Consider the following 27,099-nt stretch of genomic DNA (forward strand, 5'->3'; position numbering starts at 1 on the left):
AGATTCTTTTAAACTCAATAATATATTTGTGGTGTGGCCAAAGATGTTCCAGTCTTATATTTACATGAATTTAGGAAGGGTATTTTCTCATTATCTTTAGTTTGACTTATGTTGCCTTTTAGTGACTTATTTTTTAAATCTCCATTCTACAACAAGAACTTTTACAAAATATTACTAAATATTCACCAAATTTACTACACACACATATCAGATAAAAATACTGTATGACTGTGCTTTTTCAATTCTCAGAAAAACCCAAAAATGGAGACATTATTACTCTAAATTCCAGTTTGGAATACAATAAAACTGAAACTCAGAAAGATAAGATTCGTTGCTTCAACGCTAATAAAGCAAGAGGTGGGATTCAAACTCAGCTCATTCAATTTCAAGTTCAGTGGTTGCAGTTGTTCTTTCAAAGTTATTCAAGAATAACTTTGTTTTCATTTGATATAAGTTACTATCAAGTTCAGGAAACAAAATTTTATTTATAGTCAGTCAAGAAGAAAACCTGTGGGACAACTATGGTTTGGTTACACCTACAAACTAGTTTACACTTATAAACTACTTTGAGAGAAGGGAAAAGTTGAATCCTATGAACGGCTAGTCTAAATGCATTTACTTTCCTTGAAATAAGCAATTACCTACCACTTAAAAAAAATAACCCATATGACAAACATTAACCTTCTTTAAGAGGACCTGCTAGCCCAATTAGGCATTTGAGTTTCAGTTTTGAATGAAAAAAAAATTTTAGCCAATATATACTGGTATTTTCCTTTAGTAACTTGTAAGAATGGTGCATTTACTTTTAAAATATAAAGGATGAAGTGCAAGAACCAAAGACATTTCAGTGTTATCAAATGACAGACTGTTATAAACAAATTCTTCACTCACTCATTCATTCATTCAATATTTATTTATTGAGGGCTTGCTATATGTATAAGGCAAAAATAAACAAAATGAAAATACTATGCACTTTCATTCTGTATCAAAACAATACTGTCAGTAATAAATATAAAAGACAAAAAAAATTGAATTTATTTTGGATGACTGCAGCAAAGCACACCGGGTAAAAGACTCCTTACTTCTATTTCTGCAGATTCCACCCGGTTTTCAATTATTTCGATACACTGTCTCTTAGCTGGTGGTTCTTCACTTATAACAGTTTCTTCAGCAATGTCTGTTGCTGGTACTGTTAATACTAAAATGAAAAAAAAATGTATGCATTACTTCATTTTCAGAGAGGTTTATTAGAAATAAAACTAGTCTTGACATTGTTGATGCTACTCATCTAAAATAAATACATTCCAAAACAATGATTCCAAGTCATTGATTTGCTTTTTATGAGACTATCCATATTTGTCTTTTTTATCTTCTTGCTTTTTTACTGAAATCTACTTATTAAAGTACCTACATATATTTTTAAATTATATAGATAATATAGTCATTCATAACTCAAACATCAAAATATTTAACAAGTATATTTTGAGAGGTCTCATTGCCCACCCCTGCTAATAGATAATCATTTTATTAATTTATTATCCTTATATTAATTTGTGTTTAAAAATTAGTATACATTCTCATTTTTCTTTCCTACATAAAAGGAGCATATATACACTTATGTATATTGTTCTGTGTCTGTTTTTTTCACTCCAAATACTTACAGTATCCTACATCATTACATAGAGAGCTTCCTTTTATTTAGCTGCATAACATCGATGATGTGGATATCTCATTATGAGCACTGACTGTTCATAAACATTGCTTGTTTTTGTATTGGACTGTTGGACTTTTTCTCAATTATTTTCAGTAGCTTTTTATATAAATGTAAATATAGAGAAAGGCTGGCCTTGTTTTGCACAGCAGCACAGAAACACAAAAACAACTGTGCAAGCTGAAACCATGTGAAGCCATCTTAATAATCACAATGGGGAAAATTACAATTGTTCTATGACCTTTAAAATATTTTGCCAAAACATGAAAAACCCTCTTAGTGACAGTTATAAATGTAAATAAAAATGTAAAAATAATAAAACTAATATTTATTTAGTACAATGTAATTTAAAGCATTAAATACTGAGAATTCAGGTTTTACTTCTTTTTATTCATGACATTTATAAATTAATTGAGAATTTATATCTGTTTTATTAAACTGTACAGTCTATATAATTCACATGTCAGCTATATATTTTTAATTCAGGAAGGTTTTAAAAGTTTATTCTTTTAATATTCAGTAGAACTCTCTCACTGCTATTCTTTTCCAGAGTTTTTCTTATTCTTCTTCCCTCTGCCCCTCAACATAAACTTTAGACTCCATTTGGCTAATTATAGAAAAAAACTTGATCTTTGTTATGGGCTGAATGGTACTCCCACTCCCCAAATTCATATATTGAAGTCCTAACCCCCAATATCTCAGAATGTGACTCTATTTAGAGACAAGGTCCTTAAACAGATAGTTAAGGTAAAATGAGATGGGCCCTAATCCAGTACTACTGGTGTTCTTATAGGAAGAGGAGATTAGGACACAGATAACACAGGCAAACTGAGGTCAAGCATGTCAGGACAAGTCAGAAGACACCCTTCTGCAAACCAAAGAGAGTAGCCTAAGAAGAAACCAAACCTGCCAACACCTTCATCTTGCACTTCTAGCCTTCAGACCTGTGAGTAATCATTAGTCTGTATAATAATACAGGTTTTGGAAACAATGTTATATCTGCTTGATACAAATATTTTTAAAGTTTTCTTCTTTTCTAAAAATTAGAATTAGTTCTATAACACTTTGTGAAAGCATCTGACCCTAATCCAAATTTCAGACCAGCTATCAGCAGATTTCAGCAGAGTGGGACAGAAAGGCCTCCCGGTCACAGGTCAAGGGGTTCCTCTTCTATGGCTAGAGCAACAAACTCCTTTCTTGAAATGGTCTCTGTGCAATGCCATGCCTCCTCTGTCACTCAAAACCAAACCTGATTTAGGCCAAATTCTACCTCTAGCCCTGACCTTCACTGGCCATGAAACGCACATGTTCTACAATCCTACTCATTTTTTTTACTTCTTTCTTTCTTTCTTTATTTTGGAGACACGGTCTCACTCTGTCATCCACACTGGAGTACAATGGTGCAATCATAGCACACTACAGTCCCAAACTCCTGGGACCAAGCGATCCTCCTGCCTCAGCCTTCCAAGTAGATGGGACTACAGGTGCATGCCACCATACCTGGCTAATTTTATTACTTTTACTTGTGTAGAGATGGGTATCATTATGTTGCTCAGGCTGGTCTTGAACTCCTGGCCTCAAGCAACCTCCCACCTCAGCATTCCAAAGTGTTGGGATTATAGGTGTAAACCACCATTCCCAGTCCTAGTCATTTTCTTAAAGATTATGTGCCAACACCTTTTCAGGGGGAGACAAGGTACAGGGAAATGCTTAGGCACTTTCTGCAGCTTCTCTCTCTGCCTCCCACAGTATTTATGCCCTGTTCTATCTTAGTCCTGCTTGCAGCACTTCCTACTCAGTCTGGGGTCCTATCCTTCTAGGAGAGCATGTTTGTCTTTATTGTTGAGTTTAATCCCTTTTCTTTACTTGATGCACCAGTGTGGATTTCCATCAGAGTCCTCTTGCTCTGGCTGTAATGGCTTCAGATGCTTTTGGCACACTTAAAATGTGGAATTCTGAGGTTTTCTCAGCCTTTTAGTTTCACTGAAAATATAGTTGAGGTTTTTGTTTCATCCATCTTGTTAGCCTTTGTGGCTTCCAAAAGGAGAAAAATGTTAGAATTCACAATAAAGCTGCTAAAAGTTGCTACCATATTCCTACTAAAAGTCCCAAGTCCATTTTTTTTTTTCTATTTCTTTCTTTGAGAGTTTCTCTCCATTGCCCAGTCTGGAATGAAGTGGCACGATAATGGTTCACTGCAGCTTCAACCTCCTAGGCTCTAGTGATGCTCCCACTTCAGGCTCCCAAGTAGCTGGGACTATTGGCAAATGTCATCATGCCTGTCTAATTTTTAAAATTTTTTTTAGACATGGGGTTTCACTATGTTGCATAGGCTCCAACTTCTTTTTAAGTAGCTTTTTCTTACATGGTATTTTTAAAAGTTCACATGGTATTTGAATTGCATTAAATGGTCTAGAAAACTACTGTCCCACGCTGATCTGAATTATTTATTTCGTATATTATTTGTGGTGACATTTAAGTTCATTTTTTTCACCAGAATACTTTGGGGCCAATTTCTCTTTATACCTAGTATATACTCAGAGAAATCAAGTTAATTTAATTTTAATTATCCTAAGCAATAAAATTAGGTAATTAGGTCTACTGCAAAGGGTCATACAAATATAATTCAAGGCAAAAATAAATGCTTTGGAACGCATATCACAATTTCCTAAGAATTAAAAATAAACACAGTCTTTTTGGACTACAGAGAAGACTTAAAGAAAATAAAAATTAAAAAATAAACAAACATAAACTTTATATAAATGTCTACTACTAACCTTGTTGTCCATCTGGCATGGTCACAATGATGGGCTGACCAATTCCACTGGTTGGAATAGAGTGCAAATTTCCAAGCTGAATTCCATCTGTGACTATTGTGATGACTTGCTGACCCCCTGAACTAACTACTTGCTGAATTGCACCATCTACAGATTCTGCAGTAACCACTTCCTCCGTGGCCACTACTGAAAAAAAAAAAAAAAAAAAGAGAAAGAAAATTCAGCAAACATACATAACAGTATGAATAGAAACCTATTTTTGCTTTGTCTGCTACTTTTGCTTTCTCTACTTCTTTCTTTTCTTTTCTTTTTTTTTTTTTTCCAAACAGAGACAGGGTCTCTCACTCTGATGCCCATGCTAGAGTGTAGTAAACAATCATGGCTCACTGCATCCTTGAACTCCTGCACTCAAGTGATCCTCTTGACTCAGCTTCCCAAATAGCTGAGACTACAGGTACATACCACCATGCCTGACTAGTTTTATTTTTTTTAGAGATGGGGTCTTGCTATGCTGGCCAGGCTGGTCTCAAACTCCTGGACTCAAGTAAGCCTCCTGCCTTGACCTCCCAAAGTGCTGAGAATTACAAGTATGAGCCACCACACCAGGCCTCCTGCTTCTTTCTTACCCAGGAAAACTTGTACAAGATTTTAAAATTCAGTCTCCAGTGGTGCTGGAGATATCTATGTAACCAGTTGATTACAAGTCTCATAATTTACAAAACATAAGTTCCAACTATCTTTACATGTGAGTGGTTAAACAATTTCTCTTCATTTGGTTGTCTGAGGTACAAAATTTAGAAGATCTAATATCATGACAAAGGTTATATCTATTTCATAAAAACTCACAATTAAGTTGGGTACTGGTGGCTCAGGCCTATAATTCCAGCACTTTGGGAGGCCAAGGTGGGATGATCACTTGAGAGACTAGTTCGAGTTCGAGACTAGCCTGGCCAACATGGCAAAACCCCATCTCTACTAAAAATACAAAAATTAGCTGGATACGGTGGTGCACGCCTAGAATCCTAGCTACTCAGGAAGCTGAGGCAGGAGAATTGTTTGAACCCAAGAGGTGGAGGTTGCAGTGAGAAGAGATCGTGCCACTGCCCTCCAGCCTGGGCAACAGAACAAGACTCAGTCTCAAAAAAAAAAAAAAAAATTCACAATTCATAAGATGATCTGAATATGATTATACTCTGTTTACATTTATGTATGAGTTGACATACAGAATAAATATTCTCTTTTTGGATTAAGTAAGGATTTGCCTTAATAATCAGTGGCATACAGATGTGGTACTATGTGACAGTAAATAGTATAATATATTAAAATTTCCATAAGTAAAATCCCTAAATATGCTCTAAATAATTTATGACAGCCTTACAGAGGATTCTGACAGCTAAAGCAGCACCTGTGGCCTTGGCTGGGTAGAGGAATCATAAGTTAATACTGCCAAAATCCTTTCTCACAGGCAATCCTACACCCAACTAATGAACCCAAAAGATTATGTACAAGAACATGCATAGTAGATTTATAATAGTAAAAAACTACAAACAACCCAGATATTCTCTGATAATAAACAATGGTAGAGTCAAACACTGAAATAATATACAGCAATTTGACTATATGCAAAACATGGATGAACCTGACAAAAAACAAAAATGAGTGATATAAACCAGACACAAAAGAATAGGTACTGTCTACCTTCCATTTATGAACTGAGCAATGTTTACACAAATAATGTTTACAATTATTCAATGTATACCCTTTGTGATAATTAAACTGTACACTTATAATCTATAAACATTTCTGTATATTAAACCACACTTCAATAAAAAAGCATCAAAAGAAATGATAGTAATTGATTACTATCCATTCAATTTTTTAAAAATTTCCTATCAGCCTCACGCCTATAATCCCAGCACTCCAGGAGGCCGAGTCAGGATGATCACTTGAGCCCAGGAGTTCAAGACCAGCCTGAGTAACATAGTGAAATCCTGTCTACAAAAAATTTAAAAATTAGCCAGGTTTGGTGGCTTATATCTGTAGTCTCAGCTACCTGGGAGGCTGGAGTGGGAGGATTGCTTGCCTGGGAGGTTGAGGCTGCAGTGAGCAGTAATCACACCACTACACTCCAGCCCGGGTGATAGAGTGAGACTCTGTCTCCAAAATAAGAAAAAAAAATCCATGTAAAATAATACCTCGTAAAAAGGAGAGAAAGGAGAAAACGGGAAAGATCTTGATCAAATGACATCTAATTAACATTAAAGAAATGACAAATTAAGAAAAATCATTGAAATTCCTAATGTAATAATTGATTCAAGCAAGGATCAGTAGTGGTGCTAAAAGCATTGGTAAAATCTTGTGGAGAAATAGAATATTCAAATGTTCTCAAAGTATCCCACCAAAGATTACTATTAGTTGCAAAGGGGAAAATCTACCTGAAAAGACCTGGCAGTCATCATTCTACCAAGTGATCATTATCAGGATGGGCTGATATTATGTGCTTCCTTATGTAATGTAATGAGAGGTTACAAAAAAATCACTGGTGTACTTCCTGGAAATGTCTGAACTAAATCTGACTATAAAGGACATCTGGGGGACAACTTGAAAATGGACCACATGTCAAATGATGTTTTAAATTAATGTTGATGTTTTTAGAAAATAAAATGGAGCTGTGGATAGTAGAAAGCTATCCTTGTTCTTAGGAGATACATGCCAAAGTAAAGGTGAAGTATCATGATGTCTGCAGCCTACCTTCATATAACTTGGCAAAATAAATGTGTGTGTGTGTTTATGTGTGTGTGTGTGCGTGTGCACATGCATACATGTGTCAGAGAACATACTAGAATGACAAGATGTTAACAGTTGGTGAATACAGTGAAAATTATACAGGTTAATCCTCCAATTTTTCCATGGGTTTGAAAACTGTCAACATATAAAAAATTCAATTATAACTAGTTCAAAAAGAGGAATAACATTAAAAATTATTTCTAAATGGCATGGTTTTTAATGTGTTATTTGAGGCAATACTTTACAAAAACTGTAATTAAAACAAACCACTCTACCAAAATCAAGCTACCATCAGTTATACAATTGCTCTTAAACATGCTAAGTTTCTATCAACTCACAGTAGGACAGCACGGATATCAGTGATCATAGGATTTACTAAGACAGAGAGACCATAAATATAGAAACTACTTTTTTTAAAAAGGCAGGATAAATACTTGGAAACTAGTTTGCAAGATGTACTCAACAGGTCTGGCTTCAACTCTGGTACTGTGTAACTTAGTAATCAAGGATCACAATACAAACCGCAGAACACTCAAAATGCAAACAACCTTTATGTTTTGAGCTCTCCTGCAATTTTTGTTTGCCTTAAACTATAATTAGGTTTTATCACCAAGCACTTAAGAAAATTTCAGGAAGATAATTACAAAATGAAATATAGGACATAAAATAGTAATATATTCAACAGAACTACTACTAAGATTTTCAAACATATTAAGTATTGCTTTGATTTTTTCAAAAAACTATCCATATGAAAAAGAAATGTTCACTCAAGTTGAATGCTAACTACAGATAGTAAATATTTTAAAGCATAATCATATGTAAGAAATTTCTAAGATCACACACAAGGCACAACTCAAGAACTTTCATCTTTGCACTATTTGCAATGACTGTTATTAGAGTTCTGGCCTTTCATCTAAAAAGCTTTCTTTTTAAGTTCTGCTATGGTAAGATATTTAAGAAAAAATTAAAAGGAAACCAATTACGTAAGACAAAGTGCCCCCCAGAAGCCCTAAAAATAATCTAACAGTAAAATGTTGAAACATGGAAGAATAAAAGAGAAAGCCTAAAAACTCTTAGAAGGTTACTGATTTTAAAAAATATATGTGTATTCCAAAATGTAAAGCTCCCTGGATAAAAAATAACTATAATAACATAAATATTCACTGATCTAATTCAAAAGTCAAGCTGTAATATTTAAAGAATACCTAAATAATCTGCAGCACCTTTGAAGAAATCTGTTATCTCTTGTTCAACAAGAATTCTGAATTCCGATGCCAAAAAAATGAAATAAGGGAAGAAAACTGTCTTTAAAATGTCCTAAAAGATGGAAATTTCTACATAGAAACATTTAAACAATAAAATAGAAACTGTTTACTGAAGAAAAAAATAAACTTTTCGAAGGTATTGTGGCTGCAGTTTAACCTGAAATTAAAAACAAAAAGCAAAAACAAAACAATCTCATGAGGCCCAGTACGTATCCCTTAAAGCCAATTGAGTTGTATTACCCTATTTTTGACATAGACCAAAAAACAATGTGCAAAACAGACCTGGTTCAGATTTCACTTTTAGGGAAAAAGGAAGGAACTTTTATTTATTGTTTTTCTTTTTTGAACCCCTGTTTTGACATATAAGAAAGGAGGGAACTTTTAAAGCCACCAGATGCATTATACCTTTGGAAAAAACACTTTATTAGTAATTAACAGAAGTTGCTCTAAAGACAAAAAAGAAGGGTAATCACAGATGTCTAATCAAGGTATTGTATAATTGGGCCACAAGGAAGAATAAAGCTAAGCGAAGAAAAGTTATTACAGGTCTGTAGGCCAGAGCTACAAAATAAGAGATTTATGAAATAATAATTTTAAAGGACCAGATAACTACACTACAGATGTAAAGCCTACATCTTAACTAATCACAGCTTCTGATTCTATATCCCAAATAACTCTCAAATCTATTCACTTACTGTCTCTGTCAAATCTTCATTCATGCTATATTATAACTCTTCCTTGGTTGACTGCATTAGACTTCAAACAAAACTCCCTTCCAACACATTCTTTTAAACCTACCAAAGTGATCATTTTTAAAGTCCTATATACTCTCACTTTTAACCACCTTGAGTGACTCTTCCACTTACTGGGTTTAGCCAAACTGGCCTCCAAGTCCTCTAAAAAGTCCAGCGCTATCCTACCTCAAAAGCTTCACATGTCCCTCTTGCTAAAATGTTCTTCCCAAAACCTTACCCTGACTAATGCCTACTTTAATTTTCAGTTTAAATGTTTCTTCCTCTAGGAAGATTCCATGATCCACTAGAGTGGCCTGTAAGCCTTAGTAGAAAGACAAGAAAATGTCATTGCTTCTGTATACTAATAAATAATGTACTACATGGTGGTGGTTTTCCTCATTGGAAAAAATATATCTGAAATTCCCAAAAAAAAGAAAAAAAAGCTTTTACTTTGTCTATTCATTTTGGAATGACTTAAAATGAAAATTACACAGAATGATATGAGTTGGAATGAGTTCCTATCTATCTAAATCTTACCCATTCTTTAGGGCGCAACTCAACACATTCCCCTCTACCACACCCACCCCCAATTCCAGCTAAAAATAGTCTCTTTCCTGTGAACAATAATAGTAATTCGATGAGCTATTTTAATCAAGCACTGACAACCTGCTGTTATATTTGCTTACAACATCAAGAAAAGACAGAGGTATCATTTGGTTTCTCAATGAAAACATTATAATAGACATTTTAAGGTTCTCATGGGACTACCATTAAAATGTGTGGTATATGTCAAAAATTGTACAAATGCCATTTCCATTTTCTAATGGAAAGTCAATTCCATTGACTTCCACATGGAGATAATTTCCATTTTAGTCATTCCAAAATGAAGGGACGTGAAGGTACTATTTAAATCCATAATTCCTGAGTGAAATGGCATGGTACTCTGGACAATCACAATTGACTTCTCTTTATATATAGGACCATGCCAACCAGCTAGTTTCCATTTAAAATACAGTCCATCTGCTGCTACATTCTGGCTATTTTGTACCCAGAAAAAAATGTTTATTGTACCACTTAGCTAGTAAAAAAAGAGAATATGAGCAGTAACAATTAGTGTACTGATGGTGCTTACACTATATTTTGGTTTACCATCATTTAAAAACGGCAAGACAGTAGCAGAACACTTATTTCAACAGACTACCTATTACTAGAAAAAGCTACAGAAACAGATACATTCCAAAAGTAAGTCGGAATAGTGATGCTTTTGCTTGAAATAAGATAAAATGAAAATTACACAAATAATTCAAGATTGTATAATTCAAATATCACAAACCAAATTATAAACATTCTATAAGAGCCCACAGATAATGTGAATAAACTGCATGGGAGAGATGGTACATTATAGTGATCACAGACACATACCTTGGGAATCAGTCAGACTTGGAGTACAATCCTCCTTTCTCTATTTAAATTATAGTCATATGCCCTTTTATAAACTTATTTAACCTCCACAAACCTGTTTCATTATATATAAAATAGAAGTACTACTACTGTATTTTCCAGATTCTAACGAGCCCTTGAAAAGATATATATAAACATTTCTAGAATCAGGATGAGTCTGACGATTGATTCTAAACAAACTAGACAGCCAGGAATCAGAGAAATAATTTGTGGCAGATTTAGCTTTGAGCATGTGCAAACTGAACTCTGAGTTGTTTATACTGGTGGTAACATACTTAAACTTTTACTTAATACTCTTTTTTTTTTTTTTTTGAGACAGAGTCTCACTGTGTTGCCCAGACTGGAGTGCACTGGCACAGTATTGGCTCACTGCAACCTCTGCCCCCCAGGTTCAAATGATTCTCCTGCCTCAGCCTCCTGAGTAGCTGGGATTACAGGCACCCACCACCAAGTCCAGCTAATTTTTGAATTTTTAATAGAGATGGGATTTCACCGTATTGGCCAGGCTGGTCTTGAACTCCTGACCTCAAATGACCCACCCACCTCAGCCTCCCAAAGTGCTGGGATTACAGGCATGAGCCACCATGCCCACCCATTACTTCTTTTTTTTTGTTTTTTTAAGATGGAGTCTTGCTCTGTCACCCAGGCTGGAGTGCAGTGGCGCTATCTTAGCTCACTGCAATCTCTGACTCATGGGTTCAAGCCATTCTCCTCCCTCAGCCTCCCTGGTAGCTGGGATTACAGGTACACGCCACCAGGCCTAGCTAACTAGCTAATCATTTTTTTTTTTTTTTTTTTTTTGAGACAGAGTCTTGCTCTGTCACCCAGACTGGAGTGCAGTGACACAATCTCGGCTTGGCTCCCTGCAACCTCTGCCTCCCAGGCTCAAGCAATTCTCCTGCCTCAGCCTCCCAAGTAGCTACGACTACAGGCACGCGCCACCACACCCAGCTAATTTTTGTATTTTCAGTAGAGACAAGGTTTCACCATGTTGGCCAAGAAGGTCTTGATCTCTTGACCTCGTGGTCCACCTGCCCTGGCCTCCCAAAGTGCTGAGATTATAGGCGTGATCCACCACACCTGGCCAGAGATAAGTTATTTAATTAAAGAAAATAAATTTACAAGTTTAACCAAATAGAAACCACCAAGGAAATCAGTTTTCTTTGATATATGCTTCCACAATTACAAAGGTGTTAAATAGATGCAGGCATAGGATATAAAAGCAGCATGTCAGTATGATGATACATACAACTCCTAACCAATGTCCAAAAGTGATTCATAAAAATCTTAAGACTCCCAAATATAAAGACTTGGATTCAAACTTTGATTATAATGCTACAGAAGCTGGAGAATGGATAAATGTTATCTTCAAAAAGAGGCCAGGCACAGTGGCTCATGCCTGTCATCCCAGCACTTTGGGAGGCTAAGGCAGGGAGATCACTGAGGTTGGAAGTTCGAGACCAGCCTGGCCAACATGGTGAAACCTCGTCTCTATTAAAAATACGAAAAATAGCTGGGTATGGTGGTGCATACCTATAATCCCACTACTGGGGAGGCTGAGGCAGGAGAATTGCTTGAACCTGGGAGGCAGAGGCTACAGCAATCTGAGACTGCATCACTGCACTCCTGCCTGGGTGACAGAATGAGACTCTGAGAAAGAAAAGAAAGAATAGAAAGGAAGGAAAGGAGAGAAGGAGAGAGGGAGGGAGGGAGGGAAAGAAGGAAGGAAGGAAGGAGGGAAGGAAGGAAGGAAGGAAGGAGGGAAGGAAGGAGAGAGAAAAAGAGAGAAAGGAAAGAAAGAAAGAGAGAGAGAGAAAGAAAAAATAAAAGAGAAAAGAAAAAAGTAGCATTCCTCCAACTCCTCCAAGTTAAAAATATTCCAGTAATATTCATCTTAAAGCTTTCTGGTGAGGAATAAATGAGATCATACGTAAAATATTTATCACAGCGCCTAGCACACAGAGTGAGCATTTGATAAATTGTTATTATTATTGATCAAATTTTGAAAAAACACTAATTTTAAAAATGAATGACAAATTATTCTCTATTATAAACACCGATCTAAATATAATGGCTTAAGCTAAAGAAGAATATTGTCTTAGAATTTAAAAAATTTCCTAATTAAAAAAAAATTTACCAACATAATTATATCAAGAAGTATTTTCGTTAAATATAAAGGTAAATCTTATCTAAACCAGCTGTTCATTAATACTCTCCGTCATTTAACAACAAGCAACTTTTGTTTTTTGAGACAGTTTCTCGCTCTTGTTGCCCAGGCTGGAGTGCAATGGCGCAATCTCGGCTCACTACAACCTCTGCCCCAGGTTCAAGCAATTCTCCTGCCGCAGCCTCCAGAGTAGCTGGGATTACAGCATGCGCCACTACACCCAGCTAATTTTGTATTTTTAGTAGAGACAGGGTTTCTCCATGTTAGTCAGGCTGGTCTCAAACTCCCAACCTCAGGTGATCCGCCCACCTTGACCTCCCAAAGTGCTGGGATTACAGGAGTGAGCCACTGGGCCCGGCCAGGTAACCCTTTAACAGTGGTTTATGTATACTATTTCCTAGTTCTATCAGTCATTAAGATTTTATAACACTTTAATAGAGCTGCTGAAAAATAAAATTTATGAAAAAAGCAAGTTTTTTGGTTTCTGGTTTTTTTTTTTTTTTTTTTTTTTTTTTTTTGAGGCAAGTTCTCATTCTGTCACCTAGGCTGGAGTGCAGTGGCATCATCTCAGCTCACAGCAACCTCTGCCTCCTGGGTTCAAGCAATCCTCTGACCTCAGTCTCCTGAGTAGTTGGGACCACAGGCACAAGCCACCACACCTGACTAATTTTTTTTTCTTTTGTCTTTTTTTTGTTTACCTGACTAATTTTTATATTTTTTGGTAGAGATGGGATTTCAGCATGTTGCCCAGGCTGGTCTCGAACTCCTAGGCTCAAGTGATCCACCCATCTCTACCTCCCAAAGTGCTGGAATTATAGGTGTGAGCTACTGTGCCCAGCCAAAGCAAGTTGTTTAAACAAAAAGTCACAAACTAGTAAATCGAGGGCCAAATTAGATACAGAGACATGTTTTCCGTGAGCCACACAAGTTTTGTTTTGTTTTTTAATTAATTACCAAGACTTAATGTTCTTTTAAAATCCAGATTCACAGCTTCCTTTAAGAAACAGAATCTGGGAATGCTGGACTCATAAGTATAATCAGCTAGAACCAAGTCAAAGATGCTCCCCAGCCCTTGCCCCACTCTTCAACTGGGCGTAATCTCAATCCTGCCCACATTAGTCTTTTTAACCTTCCTGGCCTTTGTAAACATTTGAATCTGCAATTTTTTTTTTTTTGAGACGGAGTCTCGCTCTATCACCCAGGCTGGACTGCAGCGGCGCAATCTCAGCTCACTGCAGCCTTCACCTCTCCAGTTCAAGCAATTCTCCTGGCTCGGTCTCCTGAATAGCTGGGATTACAGGCATGCGCTACCTCGCCTGGCTAATTTTCTGTATTTTTAGTAGAAATACAAAAATACAATGGGGTTTCGCCATGCTGCTCAAGCTGATCTCTAACTCCTGAGCTCAGGCAATCCACCCACCTTGCACTCCCAAAGTGCTAGGATTACAGGTGCGAGCCACCACACCCAGCCTGAATCTGCAACTTTTAATGTACACATTAGGCTTGTTTTACTAACCTGGAGTTTCGGAAGAATTGGACAATGGAGCAGATGCTTCAGCTAAGGCAGCTAATGTAGCTAATACTGATGTAGAAGAGTTTCCAAACTGAACAGCAGATACACCCGTTTCATCTGTAAGAAAAAAGAAAATAGATTTGAATTTCTAAGGAACTTAATCCAATGCATATTTCTGATATTCTATTTATCTTATTCAACTCTTAAACAAAGCTTGGATAGCATTAGTTTTTGAAAGGTAATACTGTGGTAAATATTGCAATATCACCTTTCTTCAGATTGTTTTGTCTCATAAATATTTGTTTTTCTGTCAGCTATACCAAAGAAAACCAAGGTGGCTGGTATAATCTTACCCTTGTTCTCCAAGTCCTTTCGTAAAAGGATGTATACCTACTAAAGCATAAAATCCCAACACCTATCCTATATGCATCTCAATACCTGTTGCCTTGGATGAATTTTCTGAAGATACCAGACCTGTTAGGTTCACCACCCCTCCAGGTCCAATGATAAACTGTGGTGTTGCAGCATGTATTGTCACAGTGTCAGGACTCTCTGGATTTGTGTTGATTTGGTTCTGCATAGCAATCTAGGGGACAAATCACCACAGTGTTTTCAGAATTATAACCAGAACACAAATTCTCCATATAATACAAACACACATATAAAGGAATATTCTCTAAGAAGAATCACATAGTACAAGTGGAAATATTTGTCTAAGGTCCCCTGAGAGTGTAGTGGCATACCAAGGGTACATATTTATGTCCTGAGTCCCCCTCTTAGGGAAAGTAGCAAAATCCTAGGAGAGGAGAAATGAGTATCTAAAAGGTCTTTATAGGACACAGAACAACTTGGACATTAAGCCAGCTGAGGTGGCAGGTGCCTGTAATCCCAGCTACTCAGGAGGCTGAGGCAGGAGGAGTGCTTAAGCCCAGGAGTTCGAGACCACACAGGCAACACAGTGAGACCTCCAACTCAAAAAAAAAAAAAAAAAAAAAACACAAACAAAAAAAAACAAAACACAAACAAAAAAAAACGTTGCTGCCCTGCAGCTATAGGAATTTAATTATATCTTCTACATATGGCAATACATAATACCACACATACAAATTACTTCTCAATTACTTGCTCCCCATCTTCAACTCCAACTCCTAAACTGCACAACTCCAACCCCCAAACTGCACTCCTAGGAGTAAAAGGAATGGAAAGAGGCATGGTAGAATTCCTTTTCCTGAAATAAAACATCTTTTAAGTAACTAGTGGAAGCTCAAAGGAGTCAGATAGTCTTAGAAAAGAAGAGTTCTGGCCAGGTGTGGTGGCTCATGTCTGTAATCCCAGCACTTTGGGAGGCCGAAATGGGCAGATCACAGGGTCAGGAGTTCGAGACCAGCCTGGGTAACATGACAAAACCCCGTCTCTACTAAAAATACGAAAATTAGCCAGGCATGGTGGTGCGAGCCTGTAATCCCTGCTACTTGGGAGGCTGAGGCAGGAGAATTGCTTGAAACCGAAAGGTAGAGATTGCAGTGAGCAGAGATCGCGCCACTGTACTCCAGCCTGGGCAACAAGAGCAAAACTCCATCTCAAAAAAAAAAAGAAAAGAAGAGTTTTGCTGGGAACAAGAACAAGCAGATAGGAAAGAAGAGGTATTAATTAAAGAAGATAATTTATATTATGTCATCTGGCTGAAAATAAGAGAAGTAATGTTGGTTACTAGAAAAACCTGCCCAACGGATCACGAACTCAAGAGATCGAGACCATCCTATCCAACTTGGTGAAACCCCATCTAAAAGACAAAAGAAAAACCTGCCCCAAAGCCAAAAACAACAAATCTTTTTGAGGATGCTGAAAATCAGACTGCATTAAAATGCAACAAAAATAACAGAATAAGGCCAGGGGTCAGCGGTGGCTCATGCCTGTAACCCTAGCAATTTGGGAGGCCAAGGCGGGTAGACTGCCTGAGCTCAGGAGTTCAACACCAGCCTGGGCAACACGGTGAAACCCCATCTCTACTAAAAATACAAAAAATTAGCTGGGTCTGGCAGCGTGCACCTGTAGTCCCAGCTATTCAGGAGGCTGAGGCAGGACAATTACTTGAACCCAGGCAGAGGTTGCAGTGAACCAAGATCGTGCCACTGCACACCAGCCTGGGCAACAGAGCGAGACTCTGGCTCAAAACACACACATACAGCACACACACACACACACACACACACACACACACACACATGTCTAAAGGGAAATCACAGAAAGTAATCATCTTATCTAACGTTAATGAAAAGACTATGGCCTTATAATCAGGAAAATGAATAGTAATAAAGAAGAAGTGAAAGAGAAAAGGCCTGACCAAAATAACAAAGTCCAACATGAAAGGCTACAAACTAAATAGTTTAAATTATCCACAACATAAGAGATCCTACTACCAATAAAGCTTCTTTTTCTTTATTTTCTTAAATTAAAAACCAAAAGTTACCTGTAATATCTCTGCTAAATCTTCATTTCCATTGTCTATTGAAATATCAAATGCAGTTTTACAAAATTTACTTTGTGTGTGTACATCAGCACCATATTTGATTAAAAGTTCCACCACCTCTTGATGATTGTGTTCTGTGGCCCAATGGAGAGCTGTCATCTTTAACATGTCTTTTGCATTGACATCAGCACCATGCTACAAAAATATTTCAAAGAGATTACTAAGATATAAAACATAATATAAAGAATTCCTGATATGAAATTATTACTTCTGTGCTTTAAAGCAAGAACGAATAACATAATCAATTCTTTATTTGTATATGTTAAATACATGTTCCAGGCCAGGTGCAGTGGCTCATGCCTATAATCCCAGCACTTTGGAAGGCCAAGGCGGTTGGATTACCTGAGCTCAGGAGTTTGAAACGAGCCTGAGCAACATGGCAAAACCCCATCTCTACAATAAAAAAAATACAACAATTAAAGGCTGGCTCACACCTGTAATCCCAGCATTTGGGAAGCCAAGGCAGGCAAATCACTTGAGCTTAGGAGTTGGAGACCAGCCTGATCACATGGTGAAACCCTATCTCTACTAAAAATACAAAAATTAGCTAGGCATGGTGACACACACCTGTAATCCCAGCTACAGGGGAGACTGAGGCAGAAGAATTGCTGGAACCCGGGAGGCAGAAATTGCAGTAAGCCAAGATCACACCATTGCATTCCAGCCTGGGCAACAGAGTGAGATTTGTCTCAAAAGAAAAAAAATACAAAAAATTAGCTGGGTGTGGTGGCACACACCTGTGGTCCCAGCTACTCAGGAGGCTAAGGTGGGAGGGTTGCTTGAGCCTGGGAGGCAGAGGTTGCAATAAGCCAAGATCATGCCACTGCACTCCAACCTGGGTGACAGAGTGAGAGACTATCTCGGGGAAGAAAGAAAAAATATATATATATATATATATATATACACACACACACACACACACACACACACACAATCCTTTGCTTTCAAAACTAGTGCAGCCCAGAAAAAATAAAAATTAAATTATAGAAAGGGAAAAAAAAAGGTGCAACATGAAGAATTAAAAGAAAGCTATCTACAGATATATTGTCCAATATGATAGCCAATAGACACATGTAGTTATTGAGCATTTGAAATGTTGCTAGCCAGAACAGAGATGTGCTATATGTATAAATACACATTGAAAAATACCAAAAAAATAAAATGTAATATATCTCATTAATAATTTTTATACTGAGCAGGCGTAGTGGCTCATGCCTATAATCCCAGCACTTTGGGAGGTCAGGAGTTCAAGACCAGCCTGACCAACATAGTGAAATCCTATCTCTACGAAAAACACAAAAATAGCTGGGCATGGTGGTGGGCACCTGTAATCCCAGCTACTTGGGAGGCTGAAGCAGGAGAATTGCTTGAACCCGGGAGGCGGAGGTTGCTATGAGCCAAGAGCATGCCACTGCACTCCAGCCTGGGCAACAAAGCTAGACTCCGTCTCAGAAAAAAATAATAATAATTTTTATACTGATTTCATGTTGAAATGATATTAATCTTTGTATACATTGGGTTAAATAAAATATAAAATTAGAATTACTTTATAAATGTGGCTACTAGAATATTTAGAATTACAGTATATGGTGATTTGCATTTATGGCTTCCATTGTATTTCTTTTGGATAGGCTGATGTAGAGGCCAGGATAAGAAGGATCAAGCATAACATCTATCACTCTACATTTCAGAATTTTCTACATCACTCTTAGGCATTTAGATGATTATAGAAAAATCCCCATTTATATTATTTGCTAATATGTTTGTTAATCATTCAAGCCTACTGTTCTCCCTTCCATGAGCATTGTGACTATAAGACAAAGCTGTAGTCCCTCACCATAAGGTAGACCAAGGTCCAAGAAATCAATTAGTTGACTTAACTAAGAATATACCTAAAGGAAGTTTTGTCCCTCAGGAAATGAAAACTGTAAGATAATTTTCATTTAATGGGCTTATACACACAAAAAATGAAATACTACAGGTAAAATACTAAGTAGGCATTTAACAAAAACTAGTTCCCTCTCCTTCTTATAAAACTGTAAAGTCTTCGGGGGCTTACTTTTAAAAGCAAAGTGCATAAAGAGAACACACACCTTAAGTAAAACCTCTACTATGCTGGCATGGCCCTCAGAAGCTGCCATATGTAATGGTGTTCGGTCCACTTTGGTTCTGGCATCTCTACTTACACCAGCTCGGAGCAGTACCTCTGTGGTAGAATAATGACCATACTGTGCTGCTAGATGAAGTGGAGAAGTTCCCAGCTGTACCACAGAAAAAAATCCACATTTACCATTATTGTTAGCACATTTCTGTTTACATAGTAAACACATTTTCTTTATATTATCTGTTTACATAACTCAAAACTCCAAAGAAATGACTTGATTCATGCTTATCACATCCTCTTCATAGACTCCCTGAAGAATTACCAAACATTCTCAATGAAGAAGAAAATCCATTATTTCTTTTAATTCAAACTTTCTTTCTTGATTTTCTTTAATCAAATAAGCTGCCAAAATAAAATTAATTTCATTCGAAATTAGAGATAGAGGCAGTGCACAGTGGCTTACAAAGCCTGTAATCCCAGCACTTGGGGAGGCCGAGGCAGGTGAATCACTTGAGGTCAGGAGTTCAAGACCAGCCTGGCCAACATGGTGAACCCCTGTCTCTATTAAAAATATAGAAATTAGCCGGGCATGGTGGCACATGCCTGTATTCCCAGCTATTTGGGAGGCCGAGGCAGCAGAATCACTTGAACCCAAGAGGCAAAAGTTACAGTGAGCCGAGATCGTGCCACTGCACTCCAGCCTGGGTCAGAGCGAGACTTTGTCTTTAAAAAAGAAAGAAAGAAAGAAATTATGAGAGATTTTTCTGTGTATTAGAATGTGTTCTTCATACCAATCACATAAAACTTGCTAAGTTAACTTCATCCGTAAAATTCATGTCAAATGAAAGTAACAGTGTACATTTTTACTTTAAGTGGATCAAAACTGCTTTGTAGGACTTAAAATTTAAAATATTAATGTATTAAAACATCTCAGTGATCTTTTTAAAGGGATTTTTTTAAAGGAAAATTCTTAGGTCCACTTGACAAAGTTGAATTAGGACAAAACCAAAACAGTGACCAATTCTCCTGAAATTGGCTCCACGTCATTAAATTGACATCCACAATACATAGAGGGAGTACTAAAGTATTAGGGAAGGAAGATTAAGTTATATCACATGCATTTGAAGGCATAGAAAATCCCTACAACTCTCTGATTACCATGTCACTTGATATTCCAAAGAACTAAGATATTTCCCTAGAACATGAAATTTGCTAATTTGGACTAAGGAAATTTACACATATAAATAGTTTACTATGTTATGAAGAGATTAAGTGAGATACATGTACAAAGTTCCTTAGTACTATCTCTCCCTCCCTCCCCACCCCCTCCCATATATTTTTATATATATACATAAATATATATATATTGTAAATACATATATATATCTATATATAGATATATAGATTTTTTTTTCTTTTTAAATTAGAGACAGGGCCTCACTGTGTTGCCCAGGCTGGGGTGCAATGGCTATTCAGAGGTACAATTATCACGCACTACAGCTTTGAACTGCTGGGCTCAAGCAATCTGCTCACCTCAGCCTCCAGAGTAGCTGGGACTATAGGCACACACCAACAAACTCAGAAAAACCTTACATTTTTAAGAGAAGGTCATCTTAGCAGATCAAAGAAGATCCTTAAACAATCCTTTCTTTCTCCATGCTTTTTCAATTTTTCTATAATTAGCGATTTCTACACTCTTAAATTTCAGTATTTAATGAAAATATCTCAACAGCCCATTTACCAACCAGGAGTTTTGCTCAGCTTGACATTAGGATCTACTTTAGTATTTTTGTCTTCTGAGACCTTCCCTTCTTGGTTATTGATGCAAAACATATACACATATATGAAGGATTTGTTTGTTTGTTTGTTTTTTTCTGAGACACAGCTTCGCTCTGGCACTCAGGCTGGAGTACACCAAGGTGATTATAGCTCACCGTACCTTCAAACTCCTGAGCCCAAGTGAGCCTCCTCCCTCAGCCTCCTAAAGTGCTGGGATTATGGATGTGAGCCACCACACCTGGCTATGTAGTTTTTGTAGTTTTTTGGGTTTTTTTTTCTTAATTCATTTTTTTAGAGACAGGTTCTTGCTCTGTTGCCCAGGCTAGAGTGCAATGGAGCAACTGTAGCACACTGTAACCTCTAACTCCTAAGCTCAAGCAATCTTCCCATCTCAGCTTCCAGAGTAGCTAAAACTACAGGCTAAGCCACCAAGCCTAGCTATTTTTTTGTGCCTCCCCCCACTTTTTTTTTTTTGAGATGGGGGTCTCACTATGTTGCCCATGCTGGTCTTGAACTTCTGGCCTCAAGTAATCCGCCAGCTCAGCTTCCCAAAGTGCTGGGATTATAAGCGTAAGCCACTGTGCTCGGCCGATATATGTAGTTTAAAGAAAAATATAAGGCAAACATCTGTGAATCAACACCACAGTCTAGAAATAAAACATTGCCAGTAATTTAAATCTGGCCAGGTGCAGTGGCTTATGCCTATAAATAAACCCAGCATTTTGGGAGACCAAGAAGGGTGGATCACCTGAGGTCAGGAGTTTGAGAGCCTGACCAACATGGTGAAATCCCCCTTTCATCTACTAAAAATAAAAAATTAGCCGGGTGAGATGGCAGGTGCCTGTAATCTCAGCTACTTGGAAGGCTGAAGCAGGAAAATCGCTTGAACCTGGGAAACAGAGGTTGCAGTGAGCCAAGATCAAGCTCCTGCACTCCAGCCTGGGCAACACAGCAAGACTCTGTCTCAAAAAAATAAAAAATAAAAAAATTCCCACGTGCCACTCCCTAATCACAAGCCCCACACCAGCCCCAGACGTAACTAATATTTTGAATTTTGTGGCAAGCATTTCTTTGTTTTCTTTATGTCACTTATATCTCCCTAAATAATATACTTTGGTTTTGCCTGAGTTTTATTTAAATAGAATCATATTGCATGCATTTGTCTGTCACTTGCCTTCTTTTGCTTGGTATTAAATTCATGAGAGTCACATATTAATAAATATAAGTACAGCTTACTATATTCTGTGTTCTACAATATTCCACTGAATGAGTAAACCACAATTAATTTACCCAATCTAATCTACTAAGGAACATTTGGGTTGTTTCTAGGTTTTTTGTTATTAAGAATAATGTTGCTGCTAAATACAGTAGTCTTATACGTGTTTCAAGCACATGAACAAGTTTATCTTGGGAATATTCTTAGAAGTTCAACTGCTACATCATACAGTATGCACATCTTCAAATTTGCTACATGCTGCCAAACTGTCTTCCAAAACGATTATACCAATTCCATACTTCCACCAAAATTATGTGAGACTTCCCACCATCTCCTCACCAAGCCTTGGTACTATTCAACTGTTTTTGTTAATCTGATGGATATATAATAGTAGTTCATAATTTTACTTTGCATTTGCCCAAATGTTAATGTAGCTGAGTATCTTTTCATGTTTATTATTCAAACTTTCTCCTTGGTAAAGTACCACATCAAGTCAGTCTTCTATTGCCTTGTCTTTTTATTGCTGACTCATGGGAATTCCTTATGTATTTGGATACTAATCCTTCTTAAGATCTTTTTGTCTTTGGGAGTCTGAGGTAGATCATGAGGTCAGCAGTTCGAGACCCGTCTAGCCAACATAGTGAACTCCATCTCTATTAAAAATACAAAAAAATAGCTGGGCGTGGTGGTAGGCACCTGTAATCCTAGCCACTCGGGAGGCGGAGGCAGGAGAATCGCTTGAACCTGGGACATGGAGGTTGCAGTGAGCCAAGATCATGCCATTGCACTCCAGCCCAGCCAACAGTGCAAGACTCTATCTCAAAACAAAAAAAAAAAAGATCTTTTTGTCTTGAGGTACTACAGCATCATTATGATGCATCTAGATATGGATTAGTTTTTAAATTGATCCTGCTGGAGATCTGTTAGGCTACTCAAATATGTGGGCTGCCATCTTTTATCAGTTCTGGAAAATTCTCAGCAGTTACCTCTTCAAATTATTTCATCCCTATTTTTGCTCTTTCTGTGGATCTATGATCAGATGTTAGACTTTTTCACATGATCCTTCATGACTCAACATCTGTTTTACATCTTCTATTTTTATCCGTGTTATAATCTGGATCTTTTTTTTCTTATCTTTCAGCTTACTAATTTTCTCTTTGACTGTTTCTAATCTGTTACTAAAATCTTATCTCAAGTCCTTATAGGTCTGCTTCTGTTGTCAACTGTTTTACCAGGTTATTGTTCAAACTGCCATGTGTTCGTGTGTTTAGTTATTTCTGACTGCTCACTTTCCTTTGAATTTCATCTGTGGATATGAAGCCTGGGATGAAGGCAGGTTCCTCCAGAGAAGATATTCATTTGCTTCTGTCAGCAATCTGGGGTAATCCCTAGTCCAAAGATCACTTCAAATTCTCAATTTACAGCTTTTTAAACTAAACAAGTTTTTTTTTCTTTTTTGAGACAGAGTCTCACTCTGTCACCCAGGCCGGAGTACAGTGGCCTGATCTTGGATAACTGCAATGTTCGCCTTCCAGGTTCAAGTGATTCTCCTGCCTCAGCCTCCCGAGTAGCTGGGATTACAAGTGAGTGCCACCATGCCCGGCTAATTTTTGTATTTTTAGTAAAGACAGGGTTTCACCATGTTGGTCAGGTTGGTCCAGAACTCCTGACCTCGTGATCCACCTGCTTCGGCCTCCCAAAGTGATGGGATGACAGGCATGAGCCATCACACCTGGCCTGACTACACAAATATTTATGAGTTCAGGCTGCAAGTGTGTACAAGGGATGCCTTGTGATTCCAAATTCTCACTACCAATTTTTTTCTCTCTCTCCATTTGATGTCTTGGTTCACATCAGCTCATTTTCTTTGCAGCATCAAAGCAACAGGGGCAGGTAGCAGAAGGGACAGGGTATTTCTGCTTTACCCTTACATTGAAGGTGCAGCTCTTTGGGATTCCAGAATTATGAGATCTCCTATTAGACTTCTCTCCATAAACAGTCTCAGGTCTTTATCTTTAGTACCCCAAGCCAGTGAGGTGGAAAAAATCACCAGGCAAATGTGAGTTCACCTAATGTTCTTAGGGTAAAATTTCTCTGGGTTCTAGCCTTCACTTGGTTTTACAGGTTGATAATCTCTTTCTTTCTAACTCAGAAGTGTACTTAAGGAAGATTTTCCTTAAAATATTTAATCAAAAAGTCTTTATTCTTTAAAAATACAGGTTGAAACATGTATGGATGAAATGATATAGTCCCTGGAATTTGCTTCAAAATAATACGGAACAAAAAATCATACAGTAGATGGAGTTATTAGAGGAAACAAGATTCATCATAATTTGATAATTTTTGAAGTTGGCTAAAGGGTATTATAGGGGTTGATATATATCTGAAATTTTCCATAATAAAAAATTTTTGTTTTTCATGAAAAATTTACAAATAGCATGGAACAAAGGAAGGCAAAAACAATAAAATCAAAAATCTGGAATTTTCAGTTGTTACCAATGGAAGGGTTAATTCAGATTCCTAGCATTCCAAATCCCTAAGACAATACTTTTATTTGTCCCCAGAATTAAAGAGTTATGTTTTTTGCCTTCCCCACAACTGACTTCTTTTTATAGTTGTCAAGATCTCATTCCCATTCCTTTCTTCCTCTTTGGTCATGTTTGCAATAGTTTTACAAGTAATAACTGAAACATAAACTTGTTTTTCTTTTTAGGAGCGACTGTAACACTAACTCCAATTTTTATCAGTATCTTTCTTAATTATACATTCTACCTGTACTATTTATAAGACCTTTAAATTAAATCCCAAATAGATACATTTTTATATTCATCCCACATTAATGCATTCCAAAGCTTGAAAGAAAAACTCTTCTGTGGATGAAATATTTGGATAAGGTTGTCCAGTATCAAAGAAAATAATATAAACTACTTCTTTTAACAAAGGTATAATTCTAAAATAATAAACACATTTGCAAAAAAATAATTTTTTTGCCACTCATAAACACAATACTGACTACATTTTTCTCTGGAAAAACTCAAAAATGAGAAGAAAAAAACATACACAACATTAAAATAATTCTTTACCCAGTCTGTAGTAAAAGGAGCTCCATTTGCCATCAAAATACGAACTTCGTCATCTTGACCTGCTCGTGCTGCTTCTAAAAGCTTCTTTCCCAAATCTACCAGGGACATCTAAATAAAACATAGATGAATTGAACATCAAAATCTCCTATGACATGGCATTTTCCCTTCCTGTCTTTATTAATAAGTCAGTTCTCAATTATCCCTTCAAAAGAGTTATTATAGTTAATTTTAAATTACAGATCACAGAAAAGCAATTTATATTTGAATTTTTGAATCTATTTTCCTTTCTCATTAAGTTTTTACTTAGAATAAAAGTTTAAATTCTCCAAATACACCTGCTAAAAGACAGAAGAGGTAAGGAGCAGAGAAAAGCTGGTCTAAATTTTTTTTTTTTTGAGACAGTCTCGCCCTGTCACCCAGGTTGGAATGCAGTGGCATGATCTCGGCTCACTGAAACCTCTGTCTCCTGGGTTCAAGCAATTCTTCTGCCTCAGCCTCCTAAGTAGCTGGGACTACAGGCATGCACCACCATGCTCAGCTAATTTTTGTATTTTCAGTAGAGACAGGTTTTCACCATGTTGGCCAGGCTGGTCTCGAACAACTGACCTCAAACAATCCGCCCACCTCGGCCTCCCAAAGTGCTGGGATTACAGGCGTGAGCCACCGCGCCCAGCCAAGCTGGTCTAAAATTTAAAACTGGCAACTAATTGTTTTCACTGGAGGGTTTGTAGCAATGAAATTTTTCATAGAAGTAAATAAAGTGCAAGATATTGTTCTCTGTTGCTGGTGCAAATTAAACTAAATTTACCATAAATTTTTTTGCAATAGTAAATGTGTTCAAAATTTTAAAATATAAATTTCTGCCCTCATACATGCAATGTATATTTAAGTTCTTCCAGAAAGTAAACAATTCACATTCTATGAAAATACTGAATAGACAATAATAGTATTATGAATAGACTATTTGTCTCATTAAGAGGCTAAAGGTGGTGGCTCACTTCTGTAATCCCAGCAGTTTCGGAGACTGAGGCAGGTGGATCACTTGAGGCCAGGAGTTCAAGACCAGCCTGGCCAACATGGTGAAACCCCCATCTCTACTAAAAATAAAAAATTGGCTGGGCATAGGGGCTTATGCCTGTAGTCCCAGCTACTCAGGAAGCTGAAGCACAAGAATCGCTTGAACCGGGGAGGTGGAGGTTGCAGTGAACCGAGATCGCGCCACTGCATTCCAGCCTGGGAGACAAAGTAAACTTTGTTCAAAAAGAAAAATCTGGAAAGAGTATCTTGTATCTTGAATTAAATATATCTGAAAATGCTAATGTCCCAGCCTATGGGGTGAGGTGTGCGTGGGTGGCGTAGGTGTGTGTGTGTTTGGGTCTTCTTGAACAAGAAATATTAAAATATGTGTCAGAAAAAAGATTAGGACAGTAGAATATAGGTAAATTAAGATTTGAATGTATCACAAACATTCAAATTCAAGGGGTAGCAGTTCTGAGAAAAAAGTTTCCAAACCGAGAAAGGCTATGCAGTTGGAAAATTACTCAATTATGTTATACAGTATCCTAAGGAAAAGCAGAATTGTAAGCCTGTAGGGAAGGGACTATATGGAATCCCTGAGATTTACAATGAATAAATGTGCCTGGGGTATGAATTTGTCTCAAAAAAAAGTATATACTCTGAGGGTTAGGTAAATAGTCAAGAGGAAAAAAGTTATAAAGACAATAATGGCAGGTTGACTAGTGTATCTCTACCTGGTATGAAGAACCATTACAGGTTGAGTATCCCTAACCCAAAAATCTGAAATCTGAATCTTTTTTGAGCATCATACGAAATGCTCATTGAAGCATTTCAGATTTTGCATTTTTGCATTAGTAATGCTTAAGTGTTAATGCAAATATTCCAAAATCTGAAAAAACCCAAAATCTGAAACACTTCTGGACTTAAGTATTTCAGATAAAGGATACTCAACCTG

General features: G+C 37.1%; 1 protein-coding gene across 4 annotated transcripts in view; it reads right to left on the reverse strand.

The window, feature by feature from the left end:
- Nucleotides 1-27,099, reverse strand: part of GABPB1 (GA binding protein transcription factor subunit beta 1) — a 76,257-nt gene that overhangs the window by 9,043 nt on the left and 40,115 nt on the right. For 2 of the 4 annotated variants that reach the window (XM_064365665.1, XM_064365664.1), the window contains 7 exons: nucleotides 25,128-25,235; nucleotides 19,039-19,206; nucleotides 16,886-17,080; nucleotides 14,890-15,001; nucleotides 14,419-14,532; nucleotides 4,489-4,674; nucleotides 1,083-1,198 (listed from right to left, as the gene is read on the reverse strand). In XM_064365665.1, coding sequence (XP_064221735.1) covers nucleotides 1,083-1,198; nucleotides 4,489-4,674; nucleotides 14,419-14,532; nucleotides 14,890-15,001; nucleotides 16,886-17,080; nucleotides 19,039-19,206; nucleotides 25,128-25,235 — 999 coding nt within the window. Of the gene's footprint in view, nucleotides 1-1,082; nucleotides 1,199-4,488; nucleotides 4,675-14,418; nucleotides 14,533-14,853; nucleotides 15,002-16,885; nucleotides 17,081-19,038; nucleotides 19,207-25,127; nucleotides 25,236-27,099 lie in introns of all 4 variants that reach the window. The other 2 variants (XM_064365662.1, XM_064365663.1) reach the window with 1 other exon arrangement.

The sequence above is a fragment of the Aotus nancymaae genome, unplaced genomic scaffold, assembly GCF_030222135.1.
Source record: "Aotus nancymaae isolate 86718 unplaced genomic scaffold, 86718_ANA_hifiasm-v0.15.2.pri h1tg000062l, whole genome shotgun sequence".
Classification (NCBI taxonomy): domain Eukaryota; kingdom Metazoa; phylum Chordata; class Mammalia; order Primates; family Aotidae; genus Aotus; species Aotus nancymaae.